Source organism: Cyclopterus lumpus, chromosome 14 (genome assembly GCF_009769545.1).
Source record: "Cyclopterus lumpus isolate fCycLum1 chromosome 14, fCycLum1.pri, whole genome shotgun sequence".
Taxonomy (NCBI): Eukaryota; Metazoa; Chordata; class Actinopteri; order Perciformes; family Cyclopteridae; genus Cyclopterus; species Cyclopterus lumpus.
Genome location: NC_046979.1, coordinates 17,261,166 through 17,284,216, shown reverse-complemented (window position 1 = coordinate 17,284,216; position 23,051 = coordinate 17,261,166). Strand labels below are relative to the sequence as shown.

At 40.6% G+C, this 23,051-nt stretch overlaps 1 protein-coding gene across 5 annotated transcripts in view; it reads left to right on the top strand.

Moving 5' to 3' along the window:
- gabrb4 (gamma-aminobutyric acid type A receptor subunit beta4) overlaps positions 1 to 12,488 on the top strand; it is a 46,962-nt gene extending 34,474 nt beyond the window's left edge. Inside the window, exons 5-10 of one of the 5 annotated variants that reach the window (XM_034550106.1) lie at positions 3,788 to 3,870; positions 7,262 to 7,399; positions 9,295 to 9,447; positions 10,852 to 11,108; positions 11,741 to 11,830; positions 12,135 to 12,488. In XM_034550106.1, coding sequence (XP_034405997.1) covers positions 3,788 to 3,870; positions 7,262 to 7,399; positions 9,295 to 9,447; positions 10,852 to 11,108; positions 11,741 to 11,830; positions 12,135 to 12,488 — 1,075 coding nt within the window. Of the gene's footprint in view, positions 1 to 3,787; positions 3,871 to 7,261; positions 7,400 to 9,294; positions 9,448 to 10,851; positions 11,109 to 11,740; positions 11,831 to 11,876; positions 11,881 to 12,065 lie in introns of all 5 variants that reach the window. The other 4 variants (XM_034550111.1, XM_034550110.1, XM_034550108.1 and 1 more) reach the window with 4 other exon arrangements.
- Positions 12,489 to 23,051: the final 10,563 nt, after the last annotated feature.

Genomic DNA, 23,051 nt, shown 5'->3' with positions numbered 1-23,051 from the left:
TGTCCACATTTTTTCCAAACTGTCCATCTTATTTGGAGCGTTGAATGCTGCGTCCTCTGTACCTGCGTCTTTATTCTGTGCATTTATTTTCACCAGGATCGTTTTATATTTCTACAAACAAAAATGTACCGCAATCCGATTATTGAAAACAAATACTATAGTCACATAAAAATGTGAAAAAAAAGTGATTTAAAGTGACGGAATTAGAGATGACGTCGTATTTCACAAGTGTACATGTGCCCATAATTCATTTCTCTTGTAGTCCCCGTGAATTTTGAGAATTAAACGAAGGAATGATGAGAAGCCCGAAAGTTCATCTCAACTCTGGAAAACAGCCGCCAACCACGTCCCTAGAATGAATGTTGTTTTTGCCAACCTTGCTTGAATTGACATCTTTGTATACTGTAGTTGGTGCTTTATTTGTATGTGAAGAGGAGGGAGGGGGCCGCACCCGAAGACTGCTGAGTGGTGCAGGAAAGCGTTTGGGTGCAAACAAACAAAGTCATTGGAAATGTCAATAAAATAAGTCGGTGTCAGTAGAAAGTGTTCGGCCCCGTGTGCTTGACAGAACAGCTTTCTCTCCAACTTGCCAGTAATCGAGAGGCTGAATCATCGATAGAGGACTGACAGCCCAGGTTTGGTACAACGCACGTCGTCCTGAGAGCATTGAGGGCTTTTTGGAAGGAAGCGTTCGCCAGATGGTGATTTCTCTCTTCCAATCTTGTGTACCTCTGTTTATTAAACCATGGTGTAGTACTATGATCTTCTTTGGTTAAGCAAGCTGCCTCACAGAGAGGGCGATACAGGAGTAGACTGTGTAGGTGTCAAAACTATTGCTCATGAATCTGAAAGCCTCCCTGTCTGCGGTGCCGAGCCTCTTGGATCCACCTCCAGGTTGCTCTCACTTGTCACGTAATGTGGGCACGATAAGCCACGAGTGGCCTGGAGAAATGAGTGGAGCTCACCTTTCAGTTGTGAATCACAAGTTTGTACTCGACGCCCCACAAGTAAACTCCTCGTGATATTGACACGAACAACGCAAACCAAATGGAGCTCTAGCGCAAGTTCAGACAGGAAGACCGAACCCCTCAGCCCGCATCTATTCCTCACACATCTGCCAATCATCCCTCACGCATGCTCACGCATTGTTTACTTGCCGTCATTGTTCTGCGCCGTCAATCATGACACCAGCTGCGCAGATCAGCTGATCCCCTCTATCCAATGAGTACACGGTAACGATGACACGGTTAGCCAATCATCTCGGTGCTGTCTCATTTAAACATGACTGTCTCCCTACCTTCAGTTCTTTCATGCTGCAGTTACGCACCCCTCCACTTCCCCATCTCCGCCCAGTCTCCACTGATCCATCAGCTTCATCCACTCATCATTCCATCAGCTCATCACCACCAGGTCTGGACTCCACGGGGGGGATCTATCTCGTTGCTGATCGGGGCAGTCGGCCCTCAATTGCAAATCTCCCCGCAGAGTCCAAGCGCCAAAGACTCTGAGACTTCATCATTTCATATCATCTGTTAACAATAAACATGCATCCTTTCTTTATCTAACTGGTCTCTCCCTGATTGAACTAACATTGCATTATATCAAGTTGCAATCTCCAAAGTGAGAGGTCGGGTCCGAGGTCGCTGCTTGACCGTCTCTGGTGGGACGGGAAGTCGCCGACCTACATCGGCTGACATTTCCAAATCCCAGGACCAACTTCAATCAATGAGGATTCTCTCCTGACTTGTTAACTGTCACATATAAAGTCAATTGTAATCGTCCTGGCTTTTTACCCCCTCTCTGCCACGGTCCGATACTCTGAGCTGCTGCTGCCAGGGTTTCACTGCTTCATTGTGCTACCAGGGGGTGTTGTCTTTTAACTGTGTCTTGACAGGGTATGTCTTCCTGTTTATGATCACAGGGGACAAAGGACCGCGGGGCCGCTTTTGGTTTTTAGGGAGCACATTTAGTTCCTTCATATTCTAGTTTGTTCAATTTTTTCTCTTAGAAGATGCATTTTTGGCACACTTTCTTTTGGTGATGTAATTGTATTGCCACTACGTCACCCTTTGTCCTTGGTAAATGTAATCAAAAAGAAAGGCTGTGCTTAAAAGGTGTAGTAAATCTGTAAAGTTCCCTCTCATTAGACATTTCACAATCAGCGTGTTACTCTGAAGTCGTTGGCATGTAGAACAGCTTCGTTATTTCAGATTAGAGAATTCTTTGTCTTTATTCCTCTGGGTTTAGTAGCTAGTCATTTTATTTGTATAAAACCAACATCCACCGCTCTCAGAGAAACATTGTGGAAAAGAGTTGCTTTTCCCCCCCCCTCAACGTTTTGCCTAGAAAATCATGATTGCCTAGTGACCTTTCCTATTAAAGTAATTAGGCATGATGTCATCTCCTCCCAGTGTGTGTCAGTAGTGGCCCCGCTGTACACTCAGAGCAGAGGAGCACTGTGAGGCAGCAGGGCGGTGCAGCACAACACAATGCAGTTAGAGCAGCTTAGTGCTTGTGCAGCAGAATGCAGCTCAGTGTCATTGTGAATATATATATATATATACCTGTCACATATTTTGTTTATGTATTATTTTCTTTACCCTTCTGGTGCCTCCTGCCATCATGGACCCAGAGGCCCCACAGGCCTGTGTGCTTATCTGGCCCAATCAGCTTTAGCAGAACATATTTTGTTTTCCAATTACTCGGCGACAGCACCTCTGTTCACCCTCCATGACCAATTTACAAACTCGATGTTCAAGCAATACATTTCCAATGCAAACAGCTTATTATCTACTGTATTACTAATTCTAAGGTACTGTAGAAGGTAGTGCACATTTGCTTACTGCATTCACTGTAAAAAATGAAAAAAAAGTCTGTCTGTAGCAGCATTGGTGGCTTTCACTTAAACATGATTGATAATCTATCCAAAATGTGAAACATGCTTTAAAGGGTAAAACTTCACATTACTCTCATCATGCTCGGTGTCAGGAGCCACCAGCATGTTCACAGGGGAACGAGCTCGTGGCTCCTGACACCGGGATGATGAGCTGAAAATTAATTTTTCTATTTCATTTACACAGGAGGGCAGTAAGCGAATGAAAGCTAGTATGATGAACACATAGCAGCTGGTATGAACAGCAGAAATGTAATTACTAAAATGTGCTGCACCATTAATGTTTCAGTTAAATGCCAAAGACCCCTACATGTGTAATTTGTAGCCAAAGCTTCTTTTTTTTGTCCTGTGCTACTGGGTTTATTGATATTAATAAACTGCTATGCATACATATTTTATAAAGCTACCTGGCAGAAATGGACATCTTGGAATTAGCAATAAATAACGTGCATTGACAAAATCACCGATGCTGAGCAGTTAGTGATCCATATAAAAGGATATATTTCTCCAGACTACTCACAGAAACACAAGAAATAAATCATATTTACGAGTCTCTGAAAAAGGAGGAAAAGTCCTGTGGTAAATATCCCTTTTAATATAAGAGAGCAATGGGTTGCCACATGAACACCGTGACCCTGAACCATGAATGTGCGACACAGGCACATACAGTCAAACCCTCAAAGATGCATGCAATATTGGCAACATGTCTTCTCAATAATATAGGTTTAAAAAGCTAGTGAACTATTGCACTGCTTTCACGTTTTCAACAAACAGCCACAAATGAATCTCTATGAAAGTGCAGCTTGACACACTGTTGGTTCATCATGTGGAGCGGCATGTTAAAGTCTTGTTGTGTATCCGTGTCATTGTGATCACTGTTTCTGTTTCTCTCAGAATAACCACCACGGCTGCGTGCATGATGGACTTGAGGAGGTACCCTCTCGATGAACAGAACTGCACCCTGGAGATAGAAAGCTGTAAGTGTCATTTGACTTTGTCTCTCACAACAAGGATTTTAAAACTGAGCTTACGGTTACCTTCGAATGCAGTAAACACGACTGACGGAAAGCAGTTTGCACTTGGTCACCTGAAAATCACTAGTTACCTCTAAAAAGTTACACGTAATTAATTGAGGTTTTTTTTTTTGCGGTACCTTTGCCAACATGTGTGCCATTTGTGAGATGAGTGACCTCTGCAGTTGATGACCGCTTTGAGAAACCCCCGTGCTTGCTGATGGGCATTGATTAGTATTCCCTCAGTGTGACAGATAGACAGGCAAACTGCTAACATTAATATTAGGGACCTTACTGCATCCTCAACATGGCTCTTAACATCTTATTTATAATAGTGCCGTGCCAAGTCTGAATAAACACCCACACCATCCACAATAATCATTTCAATTACTAATTTGCACATGTGACACACGTGTAAATAACACGGAAATAATAATGAGTCATTGGTTAAGAGTCATTTATCACCTGATTAATTAGTAATGATTCATTAAAGAAGTGGTCAGTATGTAGATATCCAGATATTTGGTTCAGTTCAATTCAATGAAATCATTATCTACTATTGTCCTTGAAGGAAAGGTTTTGGGAAATAAGCTTTTTTGCTTTCTTGCAGGAGGTTAGATTAGAACAGCAAGACAAGTGATATTCTGGATTAAATAAGCAAGATATGATGTGTTAATTATTGAGCTTTGGAGGCTCTGGTAGGTGGATATAGTTACCTGCTGGACAGGCTTGCTGTTTCCCCCTGTTTTCACTCTTTATGCTAAGCTAAGCCAAGCTAACCATCTCCTGACTTTAGCTTCATATTTTCCATACAGGTGTGAGACTGGTATTCAATATTCTTTTCTAAGCAAGATAGCAAATTCTCAAAAGTCATTCTCAAAATCTCTTTTTTCAGGAACTACTGGTTAGTCCCTCTGTTCCGGATTTATTCTGACAATCTACTGAAGAGCCACAGGAGTTATGATCCTCCTCTTTTCACCAATGGAGTAGTGCTCCCCTTGGCTAATAAACTGGCATTTATGTCTAAAATTGGTGGAGTAACCCTTTAAGATCATGATGATGAACATGCTCGTGAACTGGTAGCTTGACGATTTTCCACGATATCACACGATATCATTCGATTGACATCTCACGTCTGTTTTTTGTTTTTTTCAAATGCTTTAATTTAGATAAATCAATATCCAGGAGAAAAATGTGCTTGCGGTGTAATTACAAATTGCATTTGCTTGATAATTTTCATCGAACACTCCATCAATCAAACCACTTGCTCCACACAGCAGATATTTGTGCTCCTTGTTGTTCAAGATCAAACTGCAGAGTGTTTACCCTCTGGGACATCAGTAGGCAATGAAATATGGATATGCCATGAATCAAAAAGTTTCAAGAATATCTGTTAATGCTCATGGAATACTAGTGGGAGTCATGCACATTAGCCATCAGTTTGATTGATTAGGCAGGCAGTTGTTTCAATTTCGTGAACAATGTCACATTTCCTTACCCTATAACCTCGGAGGATGATTTAATGGTAATGAATCCCGGTCCTTTAGTGAGTTTAATGCCGCCCAGGTCTGGATGTGGGGTTGTAGAATGTGAAATGTACTAACACTTCCCGGAGTGAGAAATTGCTCTGCAGTGAATGCATTCTGGCCTATTGACATAAATCTCCTGCTGTGGTCACTTTTCGATTGCGCTGCCAGTTGAGAATGTGTGGAAGCGCAACGCCAAGTGACACGCGTTAATATGTATTCATGCACCAGTTAATGCATTGGTATGAAGCTACATATGAATATGGGCAGGAGAGCATTGCAGGCCGAGACAACGTGCATATTTAGTATCATGTGGAAAGACGTTTTTTTGTTACTTTGAGTGACGTCATTGCTGCTACGTGGTTCCACAGAAGAAAACATTTCTCCTCAAAGCCCATATCGTCGACACCATCTGACTACAATCCGTAATGCATCTTTAGGATTAATTTCATAACCCTGCGATGTCTTGTTGAAAAGTAATTGTACTTAACTCAACCTGACGGGCCCATCTCCAGCACGAGGTTTGAGTTTGATCAGCCGGGTCTCCTATAAATTACATTCCCATTAAAACGAAACGACATTGTCAATTACGCTTCGAGGGAAAAGTAATTTCTCCCGGTTTACATTTGTTTTTGATGTATCATAAATAACATTTCTAATTATTGTCTGCAGCAATCTGCATTGGGACGAGGTTGAGTCAAAGCAAGACTTTCATCCAGGAGACAGCTGTTCATGTCCCGTGTGAAACCAAAAGTCAACGTTCTCTTATTTTAATTTACGCCCGTAACTTAAATAACGTAACCTATGGAAAATTAATTTAATAATCACATTTTACGGTGAACAACATTGTCGCCAGAAGGAGAACCTTGTCAGGTGGCTTCCTTCCAGTAAGTTAGCTTTAGTTTTGAAGGTCTCACTGAACAGAATTATCTAAAGTCATACTCCAAAAAGTGTAATGATTTTGTAAAAAAAAACAAAAAACAAAACAGGCTCTCCTATTAGGTAGAAATGTCCATTAATGGCAAAATTAGTATTGCGAAACAATTCTGCAGCTATACAAGTATAGTTTTGCCAATGGATACAAAGTTGTATGATTACAGTTGTCACTTTGATTAATCTAATGCTATTTAAATGTGTGTTTGTTGAAATTATTGGACATTTTAAATTAAAATAGAGTTAGCGATCAGGCAAATACAGGGTGATACTAATAATATTGGCAATAATGAATGAACAGAGCCAAATGTAATCACAATGAGAGTTGTGGACATTGATAAATCTCACTCTGAGTATTGGGTGCTTTGTAACTCATGCCCAAAGGGTAGATTAAAGTGTGTAGGGAATACTAATGGGAAAACCCGAAAAAGAATCCATTGTTTAAAAAAACCTGTTGCGCTGTTGACCCACCTCACAGATTTCACAATGTTTCATGCTTATGTTACTGGTAGCGTGTGTGTGTTTCACATTGCGCTTGCCAAAAGAAATGTGTTAAAAAGCACTTTAATGGAGAAAATCAAATTCGTTCCATTGATAGGTGGGCGGTTAAGATTAAGATCATCACTAACTATTTTAGAAATTTGTCACAGATTCTTGCAACGCAACAGCCTCCAAAGGTCCAGATAAGGGGACTGAATACGTTGTTAGGTTGACTGCAATGAACCGTAGATAGAAACAGTCAAAGCGACCTCCACTCATTATCCATACTATTGGAACAGGCTTTAAATAGAAACATGGTTATCTTTAATGACTGTTCCATCACCACACTTACACTCCCCATGTTTTATTTCCCTCTCTCCTCCCTCGACCCTGGATGTGCCCTGACCTTGACACAGATGGATATACCACGGATGACATCGTATTCTTCTGGCAAGGAGGAGACAACGCTGTGACGGGCGTCGACAAGTTGGAGTTACCTCAGTTTTCCATTGTAGACATCCGTCTAGTGTCCAGAGAGGTCATGTTTACCACAGGTAAGGCCGTCGTAAAAAAAAAATCATATATAAATGCTTCTAATTTGAATAAAAGTGTCCACTGCACCCACAAAAATTATGTGCTCTATAAACACATCTGGATCTGTGTCACCACTCTGAGTCCTGTGAGTGGGGGCATCAGCAGATACGTCATTGTCACTGTGGGGAATATGATTATATTTGGATCGAGCAGGAAGACAATTTCCTTTTTGCTGCAGCAGATTGTCGGTGGCCATTTCCACGCGTTTATGAAATGTGCACTGACTTGCAAAAAAACAAAAACAAAGTCAACTGAAGTACCAAATGTTGGCTCGTGATAACTACAGTGATCTGACATATATTTATGATCAGTGTTCCGGTTCCTGAAATAACAATAAATGTACAGTTACTTAGATTCAAGTTTCTAAATCTTTCAATATAATTTGAATATATTTAACACGGGTCTAAAAACTAAATAAGAAAATAGCTGAAAAACTAGTGAGACAAAAAAAATGTATTCAAGTTTGAAGACATTTTGGAGACTAATATTAAAAAGAAACTATGATTTAAAAGAGATTTCTTTTACTTCACGTCTACTTCTGTGTGAGCTGAGTTAGGTTGGCCGATTTGTTTTCACCTTTGGACAGAGTCCGGCTTATTGCATCACTCTTCATGCTACACCGAGCTACGCTAACTGTCTATGTGCACAGGCGAGAGGGGGATGACTCCTCTCATTTAACTCTCAGCAGGACAGTGAATAAGTGCATTCCTCAAAATGTCAAACTTTTCTTTCACTGGAAGTAAATAATCTGATTACCTCTTCTACCACTGAGCAGGAATATCTGGATTTAAACTACACGTCCAGTTCTCTATCTGAATCTCTGACTGACTGTTTAGTGACGGCTCACTGACTTCAGGCAAGTTCAAGAGTGTAAAAAGCCCAATAATGTTTACCCGAAAGACAAAAGTCAAATTCAAGTGTAATTCTCATGTTTGAGTTTAATGAAACCCGTGAACATTCGTCGCCCCTATTAATCTCAGATGTACTTGGGTGATCTAAGTCACTTGTCTCAGGTTTGATGAAGTATGTTTGCTATGGTATTGATTCATTAAAAGATTTACAGGAACCTGGAGATGATGAGGTCATTCATCATTGTGTGTGCCCCCATAGCAAATAGCCTTTTAGATTAAAACCATCACGCTTATCTGAAGCCTTTTCTCTTTGGTGACATATTGGAAATAAAACTGAAGATAGAATACATGAAATTTAACTATATTTAGTGCAATTTGTATTGTTTCCAACATCGTACTTTTCCAGTTATAGCTGAAGCAGAGATATCCTGCCTTGATGGACATATTGCTAATTGCATCAGCGTTGCATTGTTGTTGTTGTTTGAATTAAAGTGCAGTCAAAAGACCAATTAATGTCTCGGCGCAAGCAGCTGATATTTTACTGGAATGAGTAAATGAGTACGTTGCAAGTGCAAAGGCGTGCGTTGCATTTGTGCACCTCTAAAATGCCGTTTTGGTAATGTTTAGAGGACGGAGAAAGTGCAAAAGAAAAGCAGAGCAGCTCTCTGTGACAACTCTCAGAGGGATGCTGGAGCTGCCTGCTGAGATAGGGGGTTGCAGAAAAATCTGCCGTGTTTGCGACTTTCTGCCATGTTTAATTGGAATCGAACTTGTCCCTGGAAAGGAATCCATCGCTTTGGGGAAATTAAGTGCTCCATCTGAACAAATGGAGAAATGACTACCCTGCGCGTTGTCAAAGTGCAGACTTTGGAACTCTTAAGCTGGGCCCCACCCCCACCCTCCCTTCTCCCCTTTCTTTTTTTGATTTTTTTTCCCAATGATGTGTTTTCACTCTGACTCCCTGCCCTTTTCCAAACTGTCACTCGATCCTTTTCTCCTCACAGGTTCATATCCAAGGCTTTCGCTGAGTTTCAGGATTAAGAGGAACATTGGATATTTCATCCTGCAGACATACATGCCCTCCATCTTGATCACCATCCTCTCCTGGGTCTCCTTCTGGATCAATTATGATGCCTCTGCAGCTCGGGTGGCCCTGGGTAAGAAACAGCCACCGCCGCCGCATTATCAAACTTACAACTGTCCGTGTTAAAACCCAGCTGCTACCACTGGACCCAACGGCATGAACCGGTTCACACAGGGTCACTGTTGTTGAGCACATTGTTTTGCTCTTACTGGCACATGAAACTATCAACACGCTGATGTCCAAATGGGATGTCCCGATGTCCAAGGATGGAGTGATGAGTAGTATTTGAGTATCTGAGAGGACTAATTATGAGTAAGCCTGAGAGACATACATAAACAATATAGTAAAATGTGTCCACATTACCTTTAAAGTAATGTCACATTGTCCAACAAGACCCCCTCACTACTTTTGTGATGGTAACACATTGACATTACTGTGTGAGACAAAAAATCTCTCTCACACTCTGACAAAAGATTATCATAGTCATTAACTTATTGTCTGCATAAACACACACGCAAAATTGCCAAATTAGGAAAGAAACAAGGGGTTCTGTAGACAACTTAATCTTGCCGATGTAAACAATAAGTGGGAATTCAACAATTTTCTAAAACTTTTATTCATGCTACTGTATAGCTAGCAGATGGCACTGTAACCAAATTGAGAAAATTCAACTTTTAAAACTTCTTTGTGTATTAGATAATAAATAATAATAATAATAATAATAAATGCACTTGGCTCTTAATCATCAAACAATACAATAATGTAGGATGCTAAATAACTTATTGACAGTGAGTTTCGCTAACATTTTGTAAAACTACAGCAGTAGTGGAATGCAACTAAAAACATTTATTCAAGAACTGGAGTTTTATTTCCAATTTCTGCTACTTTATACTCAAGTACAATTATATTGAAGCCTTTGCTTAGCATCTTGATGTAGAAGGTGTGTGCGGTTGGGTTTAGCTAACAACATTTCGTTTAGGTTAAAATAAGTCTGTCTGTTACGCAACTTAAGCTGATATTACATTATGACATAATGTAATGTGACTCAGTGAACCTTTGGGTTCATACGCCGGTCCCTCGACTCAAAGTCTTGTGTTTGTTTGAAACTGTATATAAAGTAGTTACACTTAGATTCACCTAACCAGCTACAACATTTAAATGCTACGTTTGTGCCAATGCATCATAGTGCTAATCAAATGATGTCATAATATTACAGATGGAGGCCGTTCTGTTGCCTAGTGACACCTTTTTTTATTACATATATATTCCGCTGATAATAATGCACTTGCAATTTTAGAATGCAGGACTGTACTTTCGATGCATGTATTTGGAGAATGTGTTTCTCCTTTTACTAAATGATGTGAACACTTCTTCCGTCTCTGAGCTCCAGTGACGGAGGTCAGATGATGTCAGTGTGAACCACTTCTGTGTGTGTGACGGTGACTTCTTTTGTTTCTGTGTGTGCTGCTGTGCTCAGGTGTGACAACGGTGCTTACCATGACAACAATTAACACCCACCTTAGGGAGACTCTCCCAAAGATTCCGTATGTGAAAGCCATCGACGTCTACCTCATGGGCTGTTTTGTGTTTGTGTTCCTGGCCCTGCTCGAATATGCCTTTGTAAATTACGTGTTCTTTGGCCGGGGCCCTGCGCAACAGAAGAAAATCAATGAGCGGCTGAACAAAGCCAACAACGAGCGCACAAGATACGAAGAGAAGCGCCTGAGGGAACAGGTTTGCATCTTCATCTGCTACCTCTCTTTTACTCTCAGTGTCAGTCAGGGCTCAAGTACAAACCAGCCAATGTTCTGCACATAACATCTCTAGCCACAGCCATTTCATCCACAGACACATATTATGCAGTATTCCCACAAGTAATCTTCCAGAAGCATACTGATGCCACCACAGTCCAATATGTATTCACCAACCATCATCCATTGCTTCTACCTCGAGCACTGAACTGCTTTTTATCGAGCACAGACCTTTCCATTGAGGTAGCGATTCATCTAGCCCAACAGTGGTGTAAAACATTCTCATTTCTTATTTAGGTGGTTGTCTATGTTTATGCTGCAGGCTTCATTCATTCTCACTCTGCTACCTTATGTTTTAACGTGTATTTTCAAACTGAACTGGACAAACTATCAAAATGCAGGCACTTTTGGCAATGGCGGATGCTGAATTAGTCAGAGTGAATGAAGCCCCCTCCCCAGTTTTTTGTGTGTGAAGTACTAAATGCTATGCTTATTCAAAGTTGTTGACTGTTGACTTTATGTCTAATGCATTGTGTAATTTTGAGAAAATGTGCTTATTTGCCGGGATTTTATAGCCGTTTTAATGTTCTCTTCATTTTTCTTTCACATTGCAAGGACTCCATTTCCGTGCCGTATCAAACCAACACCTTCAGGTCATTTACACAGCGAAGAAATCTGTATCTCGAGGAACAAAGAAAAGTTGGGGTACATTTATTTAGAAATCATATCAGCTGTAGGCCAGCCCTCACAGTAAAGTCAGATGATTAAGTTCAAATTACTTGTGTCACCTTTTTGTGGAAAGTCACTAATAGATATCTGTATCGAGAAACTCTGTGCTAACTATTTGTGTGGCATGCAAGAAATGACGTTCCATATCATCCCTGCATTTAGACAGCCGGGGGGACGGGAGTGGGGACTTAATATAAGTTTAATAATTTAGGGTATTTGGGGCTACTGCTCGACATTTCAGCGCTTCCTGACTCGTAGTGTCCTCCCCATCTCCTCGCAGGTGGATGCTTATGGAAACATCCTCCTCACCACACTGGAGATGAACAACGAAGTGATGCCTTCTGACGTGGGAAGCAGCGTCAGTGACTCTCGGAATTCGGTCATGTCCTTCGACAGCTCCGGGGTCCAATTCAGGAAGCCCATGGCGCCCCGCGATGGCTTCAGCCACCACTCGCTGGATCGGAGCGCCATGCGGAGCCGGGCCAACTGTCGGCTACGACGACGCTCCTCCAAGCTCAAGTTGAAAATTCCAAACCTGTCAGATGTTAGCACCATTGACAAGTGGTCCCGGGTCATTTTCCCTATCACTTTTGGATTTTTCAACCTAATCTACTGGTTGTACTATGTGAATTGATGTGCATCCCACTAGGAATCATGGGCCATATTTTGAGAGCACATTAAATTGGCTTTGATACAGTTCCAAAATATGTATACACATATACATGTTGAACATATGTATATGCATATTTATATATATTATATTTATATATACATGTGTGAAATCTGAAGGACCTTTCTGCTGTACAAAGTATTAATAGGATGGCTTGAATGTTTAAGAATAATTGTGAGAGAAGATTTCAAGGCGTTGCGTTTCTTTTTCCTGCTGAAAGAAAGAAACAACAAACAAACAAACAAACAAACAAACACAAGATCCCACCTGGGGGTTTTCAGAACTAAAGACTGCATGATATTTTTGCTAAAAAAAAAACAACGAGAAAAAAGAGAAAGTGAAAGCTCTTGAGGGAGAAAAAGATGTCTCAGAGTCCCATTGACTTTTTATTGATACCTATTGTAATCAAGAAATCCTCGACTGCAGCTCATGAAATCAGTGGTGGCATCAGCGTCAGAGTGAGATCCTTGACCCCCCCCGCCCCCCACGACCCCACCCATCGCCCATGGATAACATGCACGGAAATCTCCGGTTCTACTATGTACAGCAACCTTGTTTGGATTATGTGTTGTTCCTTGGGTTTTTTGAAGTGATATCGTTCTCTTTATCAGACATCCGCTCTGGCCTAATGGGCTCCATTCGAGGCTCGCGTGGACGGGATGTTTGACCGCCGCTTTCTCGCCAGAGTCAACGCAAACTTGTGTTCCTTTCTCTTCTCATGCTATTTTTAGAAACACGTCCTTGGTGGGGGGTGGGGGGGGGTTGAAGGGGGGGTATTTTTCATTATGGTTGAAAACAAGTGCTGATTATTGTAGATATGATTTTGTCTTGAAAAATACTGTGATTTCAGAGAGTGTCGGAACATGTTCTAGAGCTAGGGCATTATGAGATAAAAGAGTCAAAGGTATGCATTACTCATTTTGATTGTGTGAAGAAAAAAAAAAACATATTCTATACATTTTATCATTCAGTATTCTCATGAAAGTATACTTGTACTGTTTATTTCCTCCTATTGATTGATTCTCCTGCTCTTTAGACGCAGAGTTCATTGACGTCATATCCTGCTTTGTGTTTGCTAAACGGAAATGGGAGGAGTGCTTTTGTGATTCGTTCAAGATTATTCCACAGCAAAGATGTGAGGTCATGTATTTATATTCAAAAGAGTCAACATATCAGCCCGCAGTTTGACCAGTTCAGTATACAGTATTTCTTTGTTTGTTCGTTGAGCAGTTTGTGAAGGCAAGATTATTTGATTGGGATAATAGTGGGCAGCCCGGGCAGAAGACGTGATGAGAAGGATTCAACATTTTACACTTTAACTCGATCAGTGCCGTCACACAAACGCTCCAAACCCAGAGGATCAGAAGCATCAGCCAGGAATGATGCAGGGATTCTTGGGGATTAAATGTGTGCTCAATAGCCATGAATTGAAGTAACGACCAAAAGGCCTATAAACCATATGCATTATTGTTTGGTTTTGATCTCACACGCACGCACACGCACACACACACACACACACACACACACACACACACATACACACAGTGCTCAGGTTCATTTGCAAAGTAGGGGGGTAAAAAGTAGTGGAGGACCTTGAATTTTTTTTGGGAAATTAGACGATGTAATCACATGTTTTTGGGTTGTGGAATCCAAATGATCCACCGAAAGAACTTAAGAGGAAGTCAGAGCATTAGATGGCTGAGGCAGATGGACCGTGGATATTAGTAGGGGAAAAAACTCATTTTAACAAACCTCCTGTGCCTGTTTAGCTTCAGCTGAAGTGCAGATCAGCATCTTGTGTCGTATTCACTTCAGGCACAAACAGGCTCTACTGGGAGCAACAAGCTCTGAGCAAAACCTACACAACCAAATCTACCATTGAGTACCATAATGGGAAAAAATAAGTGACTCATTTGAATACGCAGCGCAGCGTGGTCCCTTGGAAACACAAATGGAAAAGAGAAGGACATTTTCATATACCGTACGCAAACACATGGGAAGAGGAGGAAGGTGGAGGAGCTGCAGAGGAATCAATTTATCATCAGAAACATCCACTCCCCTCTGGAGCGCAGGATGTAGTATGCATAAAATGTCTTTAAAAAGGAATACTGATCAGAAACCAAGTTTTAGTCCAGGTTTAGTACTGTTTCAATTTAATGCAGTGTCATCATAACACCGTAGAAGCAAAAGCAAGAGAAAAATGTCCCCTTTAAGTATTAAATGATCCATAAAAATATAGAGGAAAATAGCATGAGAGCAACAGGAAGACGTAGTGAGCTGAGTGTTATGTTTCTGTCTGCAGCTGAACAACCTGTCGTTTGTCTCTCAGTCAACCGTGAGGTCCAAAGGAGGACGTGACCAAAACATAGTGAAAAGTCTTAAATGTGAAAAAAGACCATTTGTTATTTACGACAGTGTTGACAATGGGTCAACGAGTGCCACAATGGACGAAATAAGCAGTTTCTATTGTGTTATACAGAGATTACATATTCAGTATTAAACTGGTAGGTGGCTGGTCAGAGAACCGGCTGAAATGGTGTCATATGTGCACAAATTCAGAGTTCTTCAAAAGTTGCCAAATGGTCGTGAGTCCAGATTGAAATGCAATGAGCTCGAATACGGTAGCATCGTCATTTGTTTAAACATGGGTGTGTTGCGCTGGTAGCCCCTGATGTAGCCTCGAGGCGCTAGGCTCAAGCAGAGCTGAGGAGCGGTCTGTGAAGCTCACTTCTTTCTAACTCCACATGCCCAGATTTATTTCATAGTCTTCACACTCTGACTCGAGTGACATCACTTGAGGCATTACACAGCTTTTTCTTCTCCACATATGCAGTAGTTCTCCCCAAGACCTGTAAACAGACTTTGGTGCGTGAGATCAGCGGAGTTCCCCTTTACCAAACAATCTCTGAGATATGCATGCTACTATTCATACTGCAGTGAAGTCATTACTAGATTCTCTTTGTGGCAATTGGGTTTTGCAATAAGATAAAGAGCAGATCTTGATTGTGTTCCCACAGTATATATTACTCCACGGTTGGATATATGATGTTAGAAGTCTCTGAGTCAGGGTGTATTCAGGCCCTCTTGAGGTGGTGATTACCGGGGTGCACGTTCACACATTCAGGTAACCTTGTCCTTTAGAATAAAAACAAAGGAAGGTGGTAATAGTCAGTGGATAATGAATGTCAGTCCATTCTAATAACACCCTTTTACAAATGAGTTTTCCATCCTGGTCTGCACACTAACAGCTTGACAAACTGTAAAAAGGCAATATGATGGATCTTTACTAAAAGTAGGGTGTGAGGCCGTGGGATACTGTTTTGTTCCAGTGCAAGAAAAGCACATATTGTCTGTAGAAATATGGGGCTTAAAGGCAACCACAAGTGTTATTTAAACTAAAACAATGGAACATGTTTGACCAGAAAGAAGCCTAATACATCTACCCTGTGTTTACATTTACAAGTATCAAATTCTCATTCAGGTCGGTTTATCCCCAGAAACGAATATAACTTCTTTTTTGTGTTGATATAGTTGATGCATATCTTTAATGAACTCACAAACACACACAGTGGAGAAACTAAGCAGCCCTTGCATGCTCGCAAAATATACTCACCACTCATTTCACTGGACATGAAATCAGCACATTCATCCCAAAAGCTGTGATGATCTTCTGTTCTACGCTTTTACTTTAGGATATTAGCTTATACAAGAGAGAAGATAGATTTCTTTTGACACATATGTTCAAGGAGCAGAGGAGGAGAAAAAAAAGTGTTGAACTGATTTCAATGTGAATTTTCTTGCCTCTAGTGTATATGTGTAATTACATGTGAATTGTACTGTAAATAAGATATCTTTCACTTAATAGTTCTTAATGCATGAACAAAAACATGGCAGTTCGTAATACCAGCTAGCCTCACTGCTAACGGCATGGACAGCTTCTCTAGCATTGGCATACTTCTGCAAACGAAACCTAAAAGATGAAACACAAGACATACATGGTGTGAACAAAATAATGGAGCGATCAATGCAAAGTCCTCTCGCAGTGAAGGAGTTTCTGGTGGCTCTGAGCTCGTATTGGTTCACATGCTCCCCCACGAACAAGGCTAATGCCAATGCTGCTGGAGACTCCTGGAAGTTGCAGTATGCCTTGGTTCACTGTCAGCGAATGGGATGGTGCCATCTTGAATGAAATTCTCTCGTTGGGCTTTTCCCATTTACAAGACAGGATTTGGTATTTGCCGCAGATTGCAGAGCGGTGTACCCGCAGCGTTTACCTCAGCCATCAACAAATCACAGAATCGTCCAGGAACCTGATCAAAATATTACGGGCATGATCGGCTAGCTGACTTATAGAGGCTAGAGGAGCAGGATAGCCTTAAGAAGGCGAGTGGGATGTTCTTTCCTGTTCCTCAATAAGACAGTCATGTGTGCCCCTGAGCAAGGCACTTAGCCAATTGCCCTAGTGCAGCTGCTCACTTGCTAATAATAGAAGTCTATGTCTGTGCGGTCTAGCTCCTGGAAATAAATTATGTTTAGCTACGTGAGGGTATCGATAAGAAGTTGTCCCCTGGATAAATGCAACTAGTTAAAAAAAAAAACAGTTACACAAATGCCCCTTGGTTGTATTGTGGCGTGATTAAACCGTCTCATCAGAGCTATAATTACCAGCTGGGCTCTAAAATGATAAAAGTTATGAATCACGTCATTTTTTGTTGACCCCAGTCTTCACGCTGGGGCGTTTCATCTGGGATTAAACCACTCCCCGATGAAAGATTTGCATGACGAGTTATGAATAGCACTGACGCTAACCCCAAATAAAAGAGTGGACCACAAACATGCAAGAAAATTTCATCCACCAAACACCAGAACGTGGCTGACAGACTCCTCACTGTTGGAAGAGCTTTTGCTGGTGCATTCATTATTTTGTATGTACCTTGTAGGTTTTGTTTTGCATGACCTGAGTTTTGAAAGGTTTATTTTCATATATTTTTACTCCACGCCATCCGATTCATCTTCACAGACAGGAAAAGAAAGATCCAGTGTTTACATGCTCAAATTGCACTTGTTTTACAGCCAGCTCTTTAAATCTTGTGAAACAAACTGTTCGTAAAACTGGAGGAAAAATGTAAACGTGTAGAACGTACGCGGTGTGATTCGTGTGAATCATGAATATGTACTTCTATACAATGTATTTACTGTAAATCACACAATTTGGAATAGATGCACCAAGTGCATGCTGTAGATTTATCAGGTTCAGCATAAGCATCAACATCAATCGCCCTTCAACTACAAAGGATGTAAAGGATGCTCACCAGTAGCATCTGAACGTAAGCCATGTGATTGCACACCGAGTGGGTGTTCCCTGTATTTTCTCTTCAATAAGTTGCCTCTGGTTATGGTCTGTTGTCGATTTCTGTATGATGATGGTTGCAGGAGCTGTGCTGATTCCCAGTTACACATCAGTATACCTCCCTCTTTGAAAAAGCATACCAGGGAGACTATCTCATGTTTAACCCGTGAGTAAGAAAGATTTTCCAACACTTTATAAAAATTGGCAACGAGAAGAAAGAAACCCACAAGACCAACAGTCCATTTATTTTTCAATATGAATTAGTAAATGATTTGATTCATTTCTGTGGTCACTTCTGATTTATTGTATTTGTTGCATTTGTTATGGATTGTTATTCTTACTGTTGTTGTTGTTTTATCATAAGAAGGAAATGTAATTCATCTGATATACTGGCACTGGAAGAAAAATGCATTTGGTTTTTGTACTGTAATTGTTTTGTTCACATTGGGCGCTTATTTGATTCAGTTGTTTAATAAGGTGTTTGATTTCATTTGGAGTATCAGTACTCATGGAATCAACATTTGTGTAGTATGAAGTTGTATTTTTTTTGTCAGTGCAAATTAATGTTATAGTGTCAATCAGCTTTTTTAGGTGTTTGAACAAAATGTGTTTTTTACAAATACAAGGTGTTCAAGTATGTGGTATAAAAAGGGTTATCATTCAAACAACAGACTTTTTACAAATAAAGGCTTATACAGTAAAGAAAGCTAATGTCTTTTCATTTGCCCTTTGAGGACTAATATACTACATTGTTTCATTTGACGTTTTATTCATTTATTTTCAAATATTAGTCCACAAAAGGTAAATAGCATACAATGTTGCAAATTAAGAAGATAAAATCAGATATTTACCATTGCTACTCCAGGTTGTTGTCAGAGCGCTCACCTCGTAGTTGGTGTCTTGCTTTGGATCGGGACTTTTGGACACGAAGAAAGTCCCAAAACAAAATTTAAGAAAAATCAAGACTATCTTCTTTTAATTTGATTACAAAACATTGCGCGTTTATGAGAATATACCTTCTTTCATACCCTATTTCCTGAATAAAGACGCAAAGTGACACCTGCTGACAAGTGTAATATTTATAAATAGTCTTTTTTTTTTTTTTACAAGTAAAAATGATATACTGCTGAACAGGTTGATAAAGTAGCGTAGAGCCATGTCTGTGTCGGTTTGGGTTTTGCATCTACAAAGCACAAGATAATTAATTTGTTTTGTTAGAAGGACAGATGCAGGTGAAACTCTTTGCCGAGACTTGTTGTCCTCTGTTGGAGGACATGACGCTATCTATGTTTCTTTTTTTTGGTGGATGCACCCTGGGCTTGAACCACAGCAAATATTAGGTGGCGAAGAGAAGGTGAAGAGAACAGTGACTGCACCTGGAGCAGAGAACAGTAATGATCCAGTAAGACATGTGACAAATTATGGTCCCCACATACAGCCCTCTAAGGATTAGGAAACAAGTTATTGCTGTCCAAACCAGCTCATTGATTTTATAGATTCATAGCAGAGGTAGTCTGAGGGACTTTGTGTACAACCTCTAACCCCACCAGTCCTATGTGAAACAACAACCTGATTAAAAGCACAATTTGGGTCTAAAAGACGTAAACAAAGTGGTTTCCCCCCACTAACAACATTCAAAACACATGACTTGAATCTGCTATCACTTCCAAATAAACCGACAGGGCTTTTAAAGGGCCAGTTTGAAGGATTTGGCATTGTCTAGTGGTGAGGTTGCATATTGCAACCAACTGAAACTTCATTGTGTGCTAAAGCCTTTAGGTTTAGGAGAACTATGGTGGTCGTTACTGAAAAACACGAAAATTGGAATGGCCCTGTCTAGAGCCAGTTTGTCCATGGCGGTGCAATTCACTGAAGAAGACCCGCTCCATAGGGAACAAAAACCCAATGATTCTTGTTTTCAGGTGATTATACACTAACATAGTCATTAATATTTTTACAGTATGCTAACAGAAGCCCTATCTGTTTACGTTATATTTACATCAGTAATGTGTGTGGACACAATTGGAAATCAATTGGTCATATACTCTCTACCAGATAAGGATGTCATGGGCCTCGCTGTGTGCCGTCAGCATGTTCACTCTGTGTCTGTGGGGATGTCCTCCGGGTGTTGTGGTCTCTTCTCACAGGCCTGAAGACATGCTCGGACCACAGGAGACTCTAAATTGCCTGCAGGTGTGAACGTGTGTCGACATGCGTGTTAGCTATGTGATAGAGTGGCAACATGTCCATGCCTCACGCCCGATGCATGCTGGGATAGATTCTAGTGCCCAGTGACCCATAACAGGATAAGCAGCTAAGAAAATGGATGGGTGGTTGTACTTTACATTTCAAACTCTACAATTGCTGTGTGAATATCAGTGTGTTCGTAATTTATATGGTCAGAAAAAACACTGATCAGGTTTTAAGTTGTTAGTCAAATTCAACCCGTACTAGAATGTGTTGTTAATTGTGCATTGATGGCTTCGAATAGTCATCAATTCCAGGCTTCATTAATCATTTTGGAGCAGTGACATCCCCAGACACTAATACTTCAATATCGTCAGGAGCAGGGCCTCCTGTGTAAATGGTGCACATGCATACAAATGACACATACGCAGCCTGGTGTGGAACCACGTTTACTATTTACAGCATGAAAAGACATAATATGGAAATACTACTTCACTCTACGGTCCTTAGAGATCAAATGTAATGTGTATTCGTGGGGTGACTATGGGTCAGTGGTTAGCATGCCCGTCTTTCAATCAAGGGGTTGGCAGTTCAATCCCCGCCCTAGTCGATGTGTCCTTGAGCAAGACACTTAACCCTACATTCCTCCCCGTAGCTGTGTCTACGGTGTATAATGTAAAGTGTCTTTGAGTATCTAGAAAAGCACTATATAAATTAAATGGATTATTATTATTATTATTATTATGTTAGTTAGTAGTTCCTAGAAATCCTGACTGACAAAAACCTAGTTCAAAGCCACAGTTGCTAATCTTGATAAACTATCCAACTGAGGAAACCCAGCCCAGTGTAACCACTCTTTTCCAGTTCAATATTCAATACAATTATTATAGATTTAAGAAGACTATGCGTCTACAGCGTTGCTTGCAGCTCTGTGGTGCTCAGGCCCAGTGGTCACGATGCTCACAATTACAATACTAGCATGCTGATGTTTACCATCTAGTGCGCTACATTAGCATGCTAACTTTTGCTCAGCTGAAACTGATGGGAATGTAATTTTGCAGATATTTAGTAACTAAATTAAATATTAGACAAATTAAAATGGTGACCTGATGATCACTAAAGCCATTAGAATACATCATCTGGGATCATGAATCATGAATGTCTGTTTACACTTTTGTGTCAATCCATCAAATAGAAGTTGCAATATTTTCCAAGATAAGTGTAAACTTGTACCTGTTGTTGGGGCCAGAGGAAATGTCGGGGGATCCCCATTCAGTCAGGCGGAGTCATCCTCTGGGCACCATGAATGTCAATGCAAACCTGCAGCAAAGTGTTGGACCCACATTGAACATCGCGATGCCATGGCAAAAAACAAAGTGCAATATTCTCCTATCAAAATTATTGGAAATTTGAAATAGATAAACGATACATAGAAAATTAGTTTTGTCAACAAAGCACATAATTGGGCATGCTGATGTTCTAGCAGTTAATAAGATACATTCCACATAACCACAATGTGCTCTGTGCTTTTCCTACTGTGACAACACTTGTGGTTTGAACAAGCTGTCAATGTTAAAGCTTGTCAAAGGCACAAATGTCCACTCTTTGTTCAAAATTGTTTACCAATTGTTACTTTTGGTTAAGATACCAAGCTGGATAGCAGCTGCAGGCCTAACCTAAAACATGCAAAATAGCTATTAAGATAATAGCGGCAGCCAACCTCGCTCTTGGTTTTCTCCAGTTCTGCTTTTTTCTGCTCCATATCAGTTCTTTTTTGAGACATAGCTGTTTTACTATAAATAATGCACAGGCACAAGAAAAGGCATGCGGCAGCACAGTCAGGAGAGGAGAGAATCATTCTCAAAATTTCCTGTCTGTTCAGTACAAAGTATGTACAAATGTACTTAACACAAAACGCTGAAAAATTGATTCATCCTTTTGTCAGATTCATGACGTTTTTATGCGTTTTAGAATTATTTCTCTACTTTAAATTGGATTTTTTTAAGCAGTATTGAACACTTTTAATTCAAGACATATACAGCATACAGTTTGCTCTGATATAATGTATGTATTTAATGTTTTTCTGTCTTTTTCCTAATCTAATGATAAGAGGGTTGTTTTCTCAGTGTCTTCATTGTGAAACATCTGATCCGTAATGATCTACAATTACTCGTTGGATAGCTCTCTGATTTGAGGTCAGAGGTCAAATATTGATTCCAAGAAATGAATGAACTCCCCTACAGATAACTAGGACCGTAAAGACAGAATCAATGCCACTAATATGTGAGCAGGTAATACAAAGTTGTGGAATATGGGTTTACTGCAACAACACCCCCAACCGAGACACAGTGACGGAGTTGCAGATGAATCAATCGCACCGTCTGAAACCTGAAGATCTATTGCCCAAACTTTCACGGGGGCACACAGTCTTACGGGTACTAAGCTCTTCTGTTGTTGTTGTTGTTGTTGTTGTTGTTGTGTTCCATCATGCTTCGTCTCCTCTAACTGTGACCTGTGTAATGATCCTCTCCTGGCATGTCCTTCTTCAGATACAGGGCAGATTTAATGCACAGGTTTGTCTCACCTAATTGATTTCTTTTCATTTCTTCTCAGTTGCCTCCACTGGGCCCTTTGACAGTTGATTACGCCGCTAAGTGAGTTCACCTTGAGAGGAGCAAAGATATATAAATGATATGTCCAACGTGAGAGAATGTACGGAGATCAACCTATATTAAATCAAGATCTAATTATACCCTGTACAACTCAGTACGGGTAGTAAATCACCTTTGGACAACAACAACAACAAGTATAAGTGTGAATACTCCTGCTGCTTCATTTCAACACAGATCAGAATCAGAATTAGCTTTATTGGCCATGTTTGTGTGCACATACATGGAATTAAAGATGTGGATTCTCGCTGAATTTGCTGCTATCTTTCTCTTTCTGCATCGGAGTGCACAGCTCTGTTGGGGAGATGGAAGTAGCGCGGA